We start from the raw sequence: 15,940 nt of genomic DNA on the forward strand, positions 1-15,940 counted from the left end.
GCCTTTCTTGTAGCTCGGCCTTACAATGAGACAAAGTCAGAGCTAATGAAAGATGAGAAGTGGGTGCCATGAAATGTTAAGAGTCTGTCCTTCCTTTGTCTTTTTCTTTCATTGTTACCTGAAATCTTCCTTAGCTTTATTCTTGCACAATACTGTGGGTAGACTGAACCTGATACACATTTGATTTGGATGAGGCACTGCTTCCCAATTTAACGAATGAGTATGTATGACTTGTGAGGACAAATACGTGTTTTCTATTCAACTGGCAGTACAAGCTCTGAAAACAAGGGGATTATTCATCCTATTTTTGGATATCAAATGATAATATATTAATATGATAGAGTACGTGTTTATGTTAAATATATTCTAGTCTAAATCATACACTTTTACTCCAGTATTTCGTTATCATTTAAGAGAATGTTTCAACAGAGAATGAGATCCATTTATAGGCTGCTTACCCAAGTTAAGTCAGCAATCAACCTCCATATCTTACATGTTAACCAAAAATCAAAAATTGTATCTTTAGGGGCACCTGGGTGGTTCAGTGGGTTAAAGCCTCTGCCTTCAGCTCATGTCATGATCCCAGGGTCCTGGGATCGAGCCCCACATCGGGCTTTCTGCTCAGCAGGGAGCCTGCTTCCCTTCCTCTTTCGCTGCCTGCCTATCTGTGATCTCTGTCAAATAAATAAATAAAATATTTTTAAAAATTGTATCTTTAAAGTTCAATAAAGAATGCACTTTAATTATCACAGTCCCTGGTAAGGTTTGATATATTCCAACAGCCTAGATCACAAAAAGGATCAATAATTTGTACTGTCTCAGGAATAAAATGATCAATTCAAAAGGAGATTGGTAAACATTACTCAAACCAGTTTTTATACTTGAAAAACATCTAAACACAACATTGAAACAGATGCGACATTCTGCCCCGGGTCCTTATAATCCTCCATAATGATTAGGTATGCTATACGTCATGCCTACTGTAATAACAAATTCATAATTATTTTTATTATAATTCAGAATAGGTCAATCGAATAGTGCTCTTTAGAAATAACATGCCAGTTAAAGAAAAAAAGGCACTGGAAGCTGACTCAAGGGTAGCTTTTTATTATGTGAATTCTAATGTTTATGCTAAGCATGGCCTGTTCAGAAGTTTTTAAAAGTAAAGGAAAATCAGAATTGAATAAAAGTTCTAGGGACTAATTTACTCATTTCTTTTTCTTTTTTAAAGATTGTATTTATTTATTTGACAGAGATAGAGAGCATAAGTAGGTAGAGCAGCGGGTGGAGGGAGAGGGAAAAGCAGGCTTCCTGCTGGACCCTGGGATCACGACCTGAGCCAAAGGCAGAATGCTTCTCTACTGAGCCACCCAAGGGTCCCCTTACTCATCATTTCTTGAGTAAAGTGTATCCAGCTAGTTCAAGGGCATCTAATAAAATCATTATTCAGACCAAAATTCTGCCAGTAAAAAATATTAGTACTTGTGGTAATATTAAAATGGCTTAAAAATCAGTCACACATTTGGTTAAGAGACCATCCTGAAGACTTGTTTTTACTTCATTTTCCTTTAATATGCATATTAGCAAGACAAGCAGATTGTTAAACAATTTGTTTTTCTATCCGTTAGCTATGCACTAACATGACAGAGAACTATTAATACACAAGTCTTGATACCAGGCAAATAATTCCTCTTCCTGTTTTTCCAATTCCTCATCTGGCGAGAGCTCATCAATTCTCACAATGTTAAAAGATGGGGTAGAGAAGATAATCGTCTGTCGCTGCTTTGTACTTCGCTTGTCTGTTTGTGGTTCCTAGGTAGAATTATAAATAAAAGAGGAAAAAAATTTATATTTGGTTTTTACTACTTTCTGTTTTTATATTGACTGTTTACATTCAGCCTTCTCTCAAAACATTTATTGCAGATTTTAAAAAAATTACAAAGCAATACATTTATATGTGTTAGTTATAAATATCCTACCATGTAGAAATATACTGGGGCAGACTTTACACATGTAGTTCTTAATAAGCTTTGATAGAAATGACTTTGATTTTGAGAAAAGCACCATATGAGATGTGCTGAATGAACAGTGTCAACATACAGGGACTATTTTTTGCTGTTGTTTGTTACCTCATATTGATGTGGACCCAAAACAGCTGGTATCTATCAGGTTAGCCATATTGTTGAAGAATTTTTAAACTATGTGTTACCAAGAGGAACCCAAGTATATACTAAAGGTGTTTCGGCCTTAAACTTGTAGATTAGGGAAACTCTATTTATACATGTAGAATTACTTACAGTTTGAATAATGGATTCAGTACAAGTTCGACTTACCGTCGCCTTGGAAGCGTTTTTCTCTTTAGCCATCTTAAAAGCTTTTTTCATTTTTTCAACTTTCATTTGAGCTTGCTTGGATCGACGACCCAGATGTTTAATTTGATTCTGCTGTTGGTAGGGCCGATATAAAGGTTTGATAGCTGAAAAGGATGAAGGGCGTCTAGAAAGATTTGAATAATAGAAAAAATGTACAAAATAACATTCAAATGTAATGCAAGTTGCAAATTTTATTAAAGCATCTTCTAGCAACTAGATCAGAGGCCTCAGCATCTGGAGCAATATTGCATGCAAGGTTTTAGACCAGAGTTATCATTTCTGCTTAAATTATATGGCATAGTTCTTTATTTGCACCCTGTGTAGGTGTATAAAACATGGTATCAGTTTAAAGTCAGTTTTCCTGGAAAATACCATATAGTAGTCATTTAATTATACACACACACACACACACACACCATATACTAACACAAAAAAGTGTTAAATTTCATAATGGCTGAAAAAAACAAGCTGTTCTTACCAGTGTTGGGATCAGATACAGGTGATGCCACGCCCATAGTCCCCTAGGCCTCACTACTGTAAAGCACAGAGGGCCATTTCCAACTGCTGGCATCAGCCTCACTCAGCCTGACAGCATTCTTATGAAAACAAGAGCCCATGTGCAGGGAAAGTGCCTGAGAATTAATACTTCCCCTCCTAAACAGTCCTTAGCCAATGCCTGATGTACATCGGCATATAAATATCCCAACTCCCTTGCCCCTGCAAGATAACTTGAGTTGCACGTTCTGCAAGGGCTTGGACATTCCCAGGAGGGACTGAGCACCATTTATCCACAGAGGTAACTTGTTTGCTACCACATGCTGTTTGGGCTGCCTACCCCTCCTTGTTTTCCTTTCATCAGTGGTTTTGGGAATCACCTCTCAAATAGACTACTCATATCCAAATATTTGATCTCCTGGGAGATCCCAAACTAACACTGCGTTCAAAGAAACTCGTAAGGAAGTACTTTCCCCTCTTTAATTGATTTAGGATTTGGCGACTTCATTTGGCTCTTCAAGTGACTCATTCTTAGATAATCACTAGCAATAGTCCAAATAGCGGGGGACCTAGGGTTATATATGGTGGCAGGGAAAATTACATCATTTATTTGACCTTGATGGTAATAGGGTTAATTTCTGAATTCAGTGCTTATACGGATGAGTTAGAGAAAATCTATTTCATGATGACAGACTACACCTTATACCAGGCCATCTGTCTGGCAAATGTATAGCCTCGATCATAAAATATATGGGCTAAATTATCTTATTGGGTCAGTACCACTCATCTCTAGCCATGGAAAAAACCCAGTGTGTTTGCCTGACAGTGGGTCACCAGCGTCTTCATGTACTAAAGGAGTATTTTTTCATTTCAAATATGACTCTGTGGAAAGAGACTACCAATAGATCCTCTTCAATCTGATTATGTCTTCCTTTTTTCTGAAGAAAGAAAGCTTCATTTGTAAATAAGATGGGCTAGGTAGGACTCGTAATGGAAAGAAAAAAGGACTATAATTAGGGCAATCATATTCTGTCCGTACTGTTTCAGATCATAATACCGTCTACTTTGCTACAACATGAGTTTCTATAATGTGAATTGCCTCACATGCTATTGCTAAAGAAGGGAATAATGTCACTATAATTTATATGCAATTTGTCCTCAGCAAGGGGAGCCAGAATCACAGGAGTAGAATTATAACCTTCAGCAGAAAAGGAAAAGGTCCTCAGCTCTGTGCAGCACAGGCAATGGGAGCCCTTTTGGCTGTATTTATGAAAACAAGAATTAGCACCTGCACCTCGGGCTCTCTCCGCAGAGGGACGCCGCACCCCCAGCCCACCCTTACTCCCCTCTGCCATACTCCCCACCCTGGTGGTGGGAGGGTTGGTTATTGGCCGGCTGCACTGCCTCTCATGTCTACTTAAAAGCCAACCACACTAGCCCAGGGCTCCACTTCCATCTGCATTATCTCTGTGCCCACTATCTGCTCTAATTAAAGAGTTGCCAGCATTTCCACCCTCTTGATGTACATTTTTTATATTTGCTGTGGTGTCCTCCAGCCATCCTGAGCTGCCTGTCTGGTGGCGTGAGTTATCTCCCCAGGTTCCAACTGTCCTTTTCGTTAGCGCTCTGTTTACAAACATGCCTACATTTTGAGCAAACTGTCCCAACCCTATTTTTCCCATATGCCCTATTATCATCTTTCTCGAGCTATTTGGTAGAATGTGAAGGCTTTCAGAAATGCCCCTAGTATTGTGACCCCATTAAAATATCGCTTTTACCTAACTTCAGAAACAATCTGTAGCTGGTGCTGACGCATCTCTTCTGTTCCTGGTCTCTGTAGTAGATACTTCATTTCTTTTTGTAGACGGCTTGAGATGATCCCAGACTCTGCATAATCAACTATGTCGTATATTATCATGGTCCTGGGGATGTTTTTGAGGTTTAATTTTCGCCAGTAGTTACTTCTGCCACCGGAAGATGCAGGAGTCTCATCTAGGAGACTGGAATACTGTATGGAAAAAATAAGTAAGAATGATCCGTTGTGGGAACCCAGAATGTTTTTAGACACATTTCCCAAGGTCCAAATGCCCACTGTCACATCATCCAAAAAACAATCCTTGATCCCATCTCTGAACTTGATCAGCAACTTTCTTCTATGGTTCACTCCTGACTACTTGATGTTTTAGTTATCTGTGTACTTAGCTCCCCCACCAGAAGGCACGACCCTTGTCACACAGTATCACGCACATAGTACCACACTCACTAAACCTGTATTTAATAATAAACATTATATTTTTAATGTAATGAATAAACATTTTAATGCCAAATACATGATCTGCATACCTGGTAGTGCTTGTTTGTAACATGCTTGGGTTGAGAGGACATTTGCACAAAACTTTTTAGAAATCATGAGTTTACCTCTGGTACTAAGTGGTGAATTTCACTACTTTCATTTGGAGGATTTGTAGAAATCCCACTTCCATTTATTTTTTTAAGTTAAAACACCAAATTGGGAATGCTAAAATGCAAGTATATATGATCGATGCAACCTTTTATAATGTTCATTTAAGAGACAGGAATAGGGCCAGAGGATCTACAATGCTGGGAAACAGGATACCAGCTAGACATTTAGGGTAGCTCTCTCTCTCTCTCACATGCATATACAAGCAGTCTTTCTTTTGGATCATTTAGGCATGCACAAATTTTTAAAAATATTTTATTTATTTATTTGACAGACATAGATCACAAGTAGGCAGAGAGGCAGGCAGAGAGAGAGAAGGGGAAGCAGGCTTTCTGCTGAGCAGAGAGCCGGATGTGATGTGTGATACGGGGGCTTGATCCCACATGACCTGAGCAGAAGGTAGAGGCTTAACCCACTGAGCCACCCAGGTGCCCCAGGAATGCACAAATTTTAATTACTACCATTTGATTGAATAAGCCCAGTCCTCTAAGAACATCTCAAATTTCAGTTTCCCCAGTATAACTTAACTGCATAAAGTACAAACATGGCTGATTGCTCTCCCATCCATAGGTCTCTACAGAAATAACAGATATGCGTGGTGATTAGTGACAAATCATGTCGCTTCTTCCCAAGGGGCAACAATCGGTTACTGAGGATTTGTTATTTAGTTCACACACAATCAGCAAAGTATGTAGTTGTGTCACCTCCTTGTCTCCCAGTGATAAACCCATGTACCATTTTACAAAAAAAAATATATATATATAATCAAGAGAACAGGCCAAAAGAGAAACAAAAAGTGCTACTGCTGGAAATGAAATTCAAATAAAATGTAAATGGAGTTCTAGAAGAAATAGGTGACCCAGGGGATACTGACATTGTCTTCATTCAAGAGACTGCGGGTGGGCAGCGAGGGGAATGTGCTGAAGGCGAATTTAGCAGCATAAATGAGGAAAGCAGTTGTGACAGAAAGGATGAAGCTGTTCCAGAGGAAGTGACGCTGACGAAAAAGCCTCTTCACATTAAAGGAACTTTGAGAGATTTCACAACATTTAAAGCGCAAAGGATAAAATGTTGGTAGGTAATCCGAACTTAGAAAGGAGTGTGACAATTCACCAAGGCATACTTACTACGTATTGTAAGTCATATGAGAAGAACAAGAAGGAAAGCACTGTTTTAACTACTTCTCAGACACTGTTTTTAAAGCTTTATTTAAAGCTTTATTGAGATTCACAGCCTATAGATTCACCCATATAAAGCATACAACTCAATGGTGTTTATTATATTTACAGTTGGTTAAGTTTTTACAAAGAAATAAACACTTTTAATCCTTAGTGTTTCCAATGTTTTAAATTATAGCATAATAAATGATTTGTTTTTCATTTTCCTACATATTTATAACAGACAGTAGGAGAGTTTTTAAAGTTCCGACAAGATTTTTTTTGAAAGGCATGGAACAATCATAATTTTTCACATTGATTATTAAATTTGCTATGCATGGTTTCAGCTTACATTGTCATTTTTAAAAACGATTCTATTTAAAAAAAAAATCTCTACACCCAGTGTGGGGCTTGAACCCACAACTCTGAGATCATGAGTTGCATGTTCTGGCTGAGAAATCCAGGCATCATGGCACAATTTTTATGGCCCTGCACTACTGTGCAAAGTGAAGACTGCCTGTATATTTTACTTGCAGGGAGTGGAGTAGTAAAATGAGTAAACATTTCAGAACCATTGATAACCTGCTATGTACTTAGCTATGTGACCTTGGGCAAGATTTAAAAAATCTTATTAAACTCCATTTTTCTAATCCGTTAAAGAGGGTCACATAATGTACAAACTTGAAGATTAAAGGAGATAATATGCATGAAAAGAGCCAACAAGGGGCTCCTGGATGGCTCAGTCAGTTAAGCAGTTAAGCATCTGCCTTGGAATCAGGTCAGGATCCCAGGGTTCTGGGGTTGAGCCCCATGTCAGGCTCCCTGCTCAGCACGGAGTCTGCTTCTCCCTCTGCCCCTCCACCTGCTTGTGCTCTGTTTCTCCATCTTTCTCTTTCTCTCAAATAAATAAATAAATAAAATCTCTAAAAAAACAGGGCCCAAAACAGAGCTGTGTCCATAAGGGACTCAAAAAATGTCAACAATCATTATGTTTCTGTCTCCCAACGTGTCTATCTGGGGATTTCTTCCTATGACACCAGTCCTTGGCATAGTCACACTCTGCAAGTATGTGACCCATGTCCTTAGCAAAGACAGCTGGCATCCCCCAGCACTACTTATTTCCTGGTTCAGTTCCCTCATTTTCCAGATTAAGACCCTAAAGGAAATAAAACACAATTGGGTGTCTCCAAGGCACTGCATTAATTCAATGTGTCACAGTGAAGCAACTGAATAAACAGTTAAAACCACATATTACCATTATTATGGGCCAGAATTTTGGGATCCCTTGTGTCTTTAGAACTTGTAAAATGGCGGTAATAATAGTCCCTACCTCTTAGCGTTGTTTTAAGAATAAAAGGAATCGGTCCTACTGAGCATTTACTGTTATTATTAATCACGTATGTAGTTTAAAGTTTCCTGACTTAGTACTGCTGTCCAACTCGTTATGTAAACCAGGAACCCAGGAGCCATGCCGGACACCTCTCCTTAATTTGCCTCCCTGTCTGTCACTAAGGCCCTCTGCTTTTACTGTCTACTTATCTCTTGCCTCTCCAGCCTCACAGCCCTCAGTCAAGATACCACCAACTCTCCTGAAATACAGCAGGGACATCCAAGCTAGGAGAAGGCTCTTGCTGTCCTCCAATCCATTCCCTACACCACAGCCAGACGGATCTCTTCACTCATTAGATTAGATCATTTCAATTCTTAACCCATTAAGAAGCACCAGCTTCTACTTGCGTATAGGATCAAGAAAAAGAAAAACACCTTGTTTTGGTCAAAAGGCCTGCCTGATGCTCTCTTATCAGCCCTCCAGGCTTCCTAAATACCAAACCCTCTGTTCCCTCTTCTCCACCCCCACAGATCTGCTTTTGGGCCCTGCAGTTCCTCCTGCCACAGAGCCTCGGCTTGGGGCGCAACACCTGCTCAGCCCCGGACTGACGGGTGACACATTGTTGATTGCCTGCCTGTCAACCATTTCCCACTTCTCCCTTGCCTCCAGAGCCCAGATTTTTTTTTTTTTTTTTAAGTATGGAACAGCAGTATGTTCCTGGAAGGAGGGCCCCAGCACGTGAACCATGATGGTTCTAAGTCACTCATGGAAAATGATCCCATTTTCCTTTACTAATGATTATGTTAGGGGGGAGTATGTGATCTAGTTCTGACCAATGGGACCTGAGGGGAAATCTGTTGGGGGCTTCTGGCAAAGATTTTTCTTTTTTCTTTTTTTAAGGTAGGCTCCACACCCAGCGTGGATCCTAACACAGGGCTTGAACTCAGGATCCCGAGATCAAGACCTGAGCTGAGATCAAGAGTTGGATGCTTAACCAACTGAGCCACCCAAGCACCCCCAAAGATTTTTCTTCTTGTGATAAGAAGGAAAATGATGCTTCAGAGTCCCCTTGTTCCTGCCTTTGAAGGAAGCTGAGAAGGTGATAGTCACCTTGTTACCATGTGAAGGAAGCCAAGAACACCGTAGAGAAGCTGACCCAGAACCGTGATGTCCTCGAGCTGCTGCATTAGCTAGCCCAGGAACCCCCTATCTGTGGACTTCTGACATGGAACTATAAATGTCCTTTGTTGTTTAAGCCTCTTGTGGTTGAGAATATTCTGTCACTTGTAGCACAAAACACCCAAATAATAATCCAAATATTAATAGAAGCTTTCCTTGCTAGGTCAAATCTCCATCAGGCACTCTCTTAGGACCACATACTTGATATCACATAATATAAAATTCACCATTTTAATCATTTTTAAAAGTAGCACTACGATCTAATTCTAAAATCTCTCCATCACCCCCCAAAAAAGGGCCACATTCATTAGCTATCACTCCCCAGGTGTAAAAAGCCAAATATTACATGATTCCATTAATACAGACTATCCAGAATAGGTAAATTCAGGGAGACAGAAAGCAGATTAGTAGTTGATAGGGGCTGGAGTGCTAGAGGAAAGGGGAATGACAGCTTAATAGATGTGAGGCTTCCTTTCGGGGTGACAAAAACGTTCTGGAACTAGATAGTGGTAGTGTTTGCACAACATTGCGAATGTACTTAATGTCACTGAATTGTACCCTTTAAAATGGTAAGTTTTATATTGTGCATATTTTTCTACTGGGAAAAAAATAAATGGACCATTCTTTTTGGAGGACAAGGTCAGAAGGCTTTTTTAAAGATTATTTTTAAAAAAGATTTATTTGAGAGAGATAGAGAAAGTGAGCATGAGTGGTGTGGGGCAGAGGGAGAGGGAGAAGCCAAAGGGGCTCGATTCCAGAACCCTGAGATTGTGACCTGAGCTGAAGGCAACTGCTTAACCGACTGAGCCACCCAGATGCCCCCAGAAGGGTTTTTTTTTTTTTAATTGTTTCTAATATCTAAATCTCGGTCCCTTACTTGCATGTAATCTTTCAGGGTGACAATATCTATTTCATCAGTTATTTTGAATTTCTGGAAACGATGTTCATCTTCCATAATTTGACAGTAAAACTTCTTTTTCCCCATCATTTTGCAAGCATCAGCCACTCCCTATAAAGAGAATAGAAAATACACCTTTAAACACTAGTATAATAGCAACAATTATCAGTGCACATTTTACACATTTCTTCTGACAAATACATAAAATATTGTTCCTTTTTTCTAGCAGCTTGCTATTCAATAAAAACACTGTATTTACAAAGAAAAGATTGTATAGGAGTTTTTAAGCCATTAAAAATGTTTCCATAACCATATCTACATAGTTTTAAAATGTAGCTGGAGGAGTAGTTGAGTCCACAACCGTCAGAGAAACACGGTGTTTTAAAAAATCTGTTTTTTCCCTATTAAAAAACATTATTTTCCCGTAACAAAACAAATCTGTAGCATTATTCGTGCTGTCAAGGCAGAGAAAACTTCCTTGGTTATTAAATAGGTTGCCCTAGGAACTGCAGTGAAAGGTGTTACTAAGGCCAGCTCTCTTGAGTGTTAGTTAATACCTCACCCCCAAATGGAAACTGTACATTTCAAATTGCTTAGACCTCCCTCTCTGGCAGACTTCATTCTCTGTGGCCAGAGTAGCAAATCATTTTTTTTTTTCCTCTCTGAGATGTTGGCATTTTGTACCCAAGGACAGCATCTGAGAGGACAGAGGTAGAAGAACGCTAGAAAATGCAGAAGCCCAGATCTCCTCTGGTCTTGTTTGTACCATACTCTTCCACATACGCCCATCCTTTGCTAAGAGCTATACATAGACTGTGTGACTTAAGTACTCCCCACCCTTGTTCCCACCCCCCATAAGTATGTGCTGACTCTTCTAACACATATTTATATTACATATCTGTGCTTCTGGCCACAAAGCATATGCTTATGAGAAGGGAGACTGGTGTAGATGAAAATTCAAATATCTTTGGATTCCAGATCAGTTTCTCTTTCCTTTGTATCTCAGAATGTGTATTTGTGAAAGCATGGGAACTCCGGGTTATAATGCTGATATGAGGCCGCTTCAGACGAGATCGAAATTTGGAATGTGTTCTTTTTACTTAACACACAATACAACCATGAGCCTGAATGTATTTTCCATTTCAATCTTCACTTTTGTTATTGAGAATATTCCTTTTTTATTTTTCTAGTTCCAAAGCTCTGAACACAGACCCACATGGAAAATGAAAGAATATTCAAGGGTTGTAGTTTTATTCCTAATGCACTAAATTGAAGGGACAGAAACAGTTTACGTGGTGACCCTTCCTTTAGGCAAATCGTCTTTGTTTTCCATTTCATTAGTTTCTTTACATACTACGCATCTAAACAAAAGGCAATATTGGCACGTGTCACCATCATGCTTTGTGCAATTAATTTCCTGTGGGCTCTCGTTAGCCATCCTCACAGTAACACTAAAGGTAAAAGCAAATAAACTGTAGAGTGAACACATCTGAAAGCTGTATAATTTCTGCTTTGAGAAGTTCTTTAGCTATAACTGTATTTTACTTCAGCTCAGGTTACTCAGGAGGGGCATTTCTTGTCAAGCCCTCCCCACTCTACTCCACTCAGCCTCCACCCACAACTCTCCAAGCCCCCGTTTCCTTATTTGTACAGTGCCTCAGCTGTGTGGCTCAGCTGTGTCAGGCCCATCCCAGGATCCAGCCAAAACAACCCTATCCCTGGCAGCACAGGGCAGGCTCGCTGCCCACTTGTGACAGGGGCTTGAAAAAAGTTCGCTGTCCAATGGCCAGGATGTTCTTTCTCCGGCATCTGCCGGGTATGGCCAGCTTCAGGAAAGTGCTTCTGGGTCAGAAGGGCCGGGAAAGGAGAGCCCAGGCCCAGGTGACAAGGGAAGGGCAGAAACTAGGCAAGGGGCCCAGGACAGCAGCCAATCAGAGTAGGATTCGAGAAGCGGATTCCATTCTTAGTGGGTGACTCCAAATGTCAAAGGGGGGCATCTCTAAACTTGACACCTCCCCTGATACCAGGCATCAGTGTGGCCCAGAAGCCCCCATAGGCCTGCAGCTCCGCGCTGGCCCAGATCCATACCTGTGCTTGGAAGTTAACTCTAGTATCTCAAGTCACTTCCTCAGCCAGCTGGAAATTCTCACTCACGGAGGTGGCGATAACTGGTACCCTGCACGGGCACAGAGTGTCCCGGTTTGGAACAGTTTAATTATATACAGGCTCCAAATTAATGAAACTACCACAACGGCTAGGGCTGTTTCAACCTCCACAGGTGCACAGGGCAACAGACAGACAGAGAAGTAGTCAAGCCTCTCCGAGGTCCGGCTTCCTTGCAGGCAAGATGGGAACAACACGCACCTCACCAGAGTGATCAGGGGGTGCGTAGAAGACCACTTGCTTAGCAGGCTTCCTGGCTCGAGCGTGGTTAAGAGCACAGGCTCTGGAGTAAGGATCACTGGGTCTTGTTATAGGTTCCTTCCCTTTCTAGCTGTGAGACCTCAGGCAAGTTACTTAGTCTTTTTTAAAACGGAAGATAACCACAGAATCTACATTCTAGAGTTTAGGAGAATTAAATGATAATCCACACAAGATGTTTAGCACAGTACTTGATAGTGCTTAATAAGGGCAGCTATTAATAATAATGTTTTTTTCCTTTTTACATAAATGCCCACTCCTCAAAAAGAAGCTGGGTCTTCAATTGGACTTTCATGTTTCAGAACTGTCCATTACCCAGAGGTATTCCAGGCCGTGGTGTCTGTGCATTCGGAGGGCGGGGGGAGCCTTTAGGACAGTGCTTGTCAAACTATATTGTGCCTAGGATTGTCTGGGGGTCTTGTTAAAATGCAAGTGCTAATTCAGTGGGTCTGGGGTGGGGCCTGATAGTCCGCATTTCTAGTAAGTTCTGGGTGATGCCAGTGCTGTGGGTCTATAGACCACACTCTGAATAGCAAGGCTTTAGAATATTCTAAATATAGTTGGAGGATGAATTATAGTGACAATCCTCTGTAAATAAGCATTGCTCTGAAAATAGATCATCGAAGTAGGTAACTGAAATGAGATCTCTCTTTTGTACACATGGCTATCCAACTGTTGTAGCACCATTTGAACTGACTTGGCACATCTGATGAGAATCAATTGATATCTATGAGTGGGTGTATTTCTGAATTCCCTATTCTATCTCATTGATTTACATGCCTGTCATTAAGCCATCACAACACTGTCAGGATCACCGCAGCTTTTTAAGTCTTGAAGTCAGATAATGGAAATCTTTGTTCTTCTTCTCTAAAGTGGCTAAAGCCATTCTATGTTCTTTCACCTGTTTTTACTCTGTGTGTGTGTGTGTGTGTGTGTGTGTGTGTGTGTAAGTACATGAGAAATACTATCGGGAAATAATAAGGAAATGAAACTAGAAATGGAAGTAAGACCCAGGGAAAAGACAGAACAACAGCAAAACTGTGAAACTCTCCTTCTTCATAAGTGAACTTAAATTACTCCCCTTCTTTGTAACTGAACTGAAACCAACTTATTTATTTCATACTAAGAAATAAGTTGGGGCTCCTGGTTGACTCAGTCGGTAGAGTGTGAGACTCTTGATTTTGGGGTTGTGGGTTCACATCCAGGATGGGTGTAGAGATTACTTAAAAAAATAAAATCTTAAAAAAAAAAACAAGATAAGTGAACTTAGGAAAGTTGGATCAGTTTGCTCAACACACAATTTCTACATTCAAAGGGCCAGTGTAAACTTATAGTGAGAAAAATTCTACTTCTGCAGGTTTTCTATCAACCATGAATCCAAGTGTTACCAGAGTTTGTTATGAAGCTGAAAAAGGAATCCTAACCTGTTCTTTCATGTTCTGATCACTTAAATCCTCTTAGAATCTTTAGTGAAAAATCCAAACTAGTGTTATCACATTTTTAAAATAAGAACAAAAGTTTTTAAAAAATATATTTGTGTGAGCATTTTTATGGGCAAAAAAAAAAAAAAAAAAAAAAAACCAAAACCCTGAAGGATGCACAGTAAACAATTAATGGTGATCACTACTCCAGGCGAGTGAAAGTCCCAGCACAGAGAAAAAGGGCATGAAGCATAGTTTCCTTTTTAAAAAATCTCTGTGCTATTTCCTTTTTCCCCAACAGTTACTTTGTAATTTAAATAAAAATAAAAGTTATTATACAGCATTTTAACAAGTTTTAATGTACACACAGTCCTTTCTAGTCACGGCCTCTAAGTTTCTCATTTGCTCCGGCCTGCGGACCACCAGGAGCAGACCCGGGAGAATTTCTGTTCCTGGAAAAGTCTAATTATGCAACCTCAGAGAAGCAATAGTTGATGATATTTTATAGGGACGACAAGCTTATTCTGTACTTAAGTGTGGCATGAATTTGTTCCTTAAGGGTAGGATAAATATCAACTTTTGTATGTGAAGTCACTTTATATAAATGAACAGATACTAATGTTTCTGGAACACCATATTACATCTGCAAACACATAGTCCATTTGATATATTCTGAAATGTTCTCTGATGTTGCCTGAGAACAGAGAAAAGCAGTCTCTTTTTCTTTTCTAATATTTTTCAGAGTATAAATGCAGTACATCCTGGATCTGAGCAGAAACTCCCCGGCTGTGTGGTCAAACACAGCCGGGGAGTTTCTGCTCAGATTCTATCCTAAACATGTGCCATTATTGATGATTTCAGATGGGCCATACTTTTCTATCTCCAGAAGGCTACAGGAAAATAACCTTTGATGTAGGATTTATAAAAGGCTAAATATGAGAATGTGCACATGTTTTTCTTAATCATGGTCATGTTTAAGGGCCACAGGAGCAAAACCTTCACTGTAGTAGCACTGCAGATCCTTGTTATTAAAAGTGGGGTCCATGGACCAGCAGTAGCGGCAGCACCTGGGAACTGGTTAGAAAGACAGAATCTCATCCCCCTTCCCAGATCTAATGAATCGGAAGCTACATTTTAACAAAATTCTCAGGTGATTCCTCTGCTGTAGACACAATTATGGTAAATATTCATGAGACTTAAAAGCATGAGAACTCATATAAAGAAGGATAAATATTTTGAAGGTTCATTTTCAATAAATAGTCCAGGACACTTTTTTCTAAATATGCTACCAGAATGAAAGAAACCATGATAAAATGTTATTAAAATAAAATTGCATTAAATATTCTGCATAACGTAAAAGCCCTGACAAATGGGCCACTTTAGTCCCTTATTAACAAACCAAAATTTTATTTTTTTCTTTTCTTTTAATTTAAATTCACTTAGCCAACATACAGAACATTGTTGGTTGCAGATGTAGAGGTCAGTAATTCAACAGCTGCATGTAATACCCAGTACTCATCACATCACATGCCCTCCTAATGCCCATCGCCCCCCCACCTCCCCTCTCTCAACCCTCAGTTCCTTTTGCACAGTTAAGAGTCTCTTGGGAACAAACCCAACTTTAATACAAAGAAAAGTGATGAGTATTTTTAAGGGCCTCTAAAAGTCATTCATTCCAGATATTTTCTTAGCTAATAAACAGAGACACCCTGAAACATGATGATTATAAAAATAATACCTGGCTGCTGGGCTGTTTAATGGTGAAATCACTTAGTCTGTACACTTTGAATGCAATTCAGATACTGCACAGATGTTAAGAAGTGAAAGTAACATAAAACGGGGGCACCTGAGTGACTCAGTGGGTTAAGCATCAGCCTTTGGCTCAGGTCACGATCCCAGGGTCCTGGGATTGAGTATTGCACTGAGGAATCCCTGCTCGGTGGGAAATCTGCTTCTCCCTCTCCTTCCCACTCATGCTCTCTGTCGCTATCTCTGTCTCTCTCAAATAAAAAATAAAAATCTTAAAAAAATAAAAGAACATAAAATATACATCATGAAACATTACCTCATTTGATGGTTTAAATAAATTTTTTCCGCTGAAGTACTTGTAACCATGGCCTTCATTATGAAGAAAAATTTTAAATACGATGACAGGTGGAAACGTTTCACCACTAAACCTGAAATAAAGACCAAAAATTAGTGACTG

General features: G+C 39.8%; 1 protein-coding gene across 1 annotated transcript in view; it reads right to left on the reverse strand.

Annotated features, from left to right (window-relative positions):
- Positions 1-1,585: 1,585 nt before the first annotated feature.
- Positions 1,586-15,940, reverse strand: part of CXHXorf58 (chromosome X CXorf58 homolog) — an 18,692-nt gene continuing 4,337 nt past the window's right edge. The window contains exons 4-8 of the mRNA XM_059385297.1: positions 15,800-15,911; positions 9,872-10,003; positions 4,646-4,875; positions 2,334-2,496; positions 1,586-1,812 (exon numbers count right to left, since the gene is read on the reverse strand). Coding sequence (XP_059241280.1) covers positions 1,636-1,812; positions 2,334-2,496; positions 4,646-4,875; positions 9,872-10,003; positions 15,800-15,911 — 814 coding nt within the window. The 3' untranslated portion in view covers positions 1,586-1,635. The remainder of the gene's footprint in view (positions 1,813-2,333; positions 2,497-4,645; positions 4,876-9,871; positions 10,004-15,799; positions 15,912-15,940) is intronic.

This window comes from Mustela nigripes, chromosome X (assembly GCF_022355385.1).
Source record: "Mustela nigripes isolate SB6536 chromosome X, MUSNIG.SB6536, whole genome shotgun sequence".
Taxonomy (NCBI): domain Eukaryota; kingdom Metazoa; phylum Chordata; class Mammalia; order Carnivora; family Mustelidae; genus Mustela; species Mustela nigripes.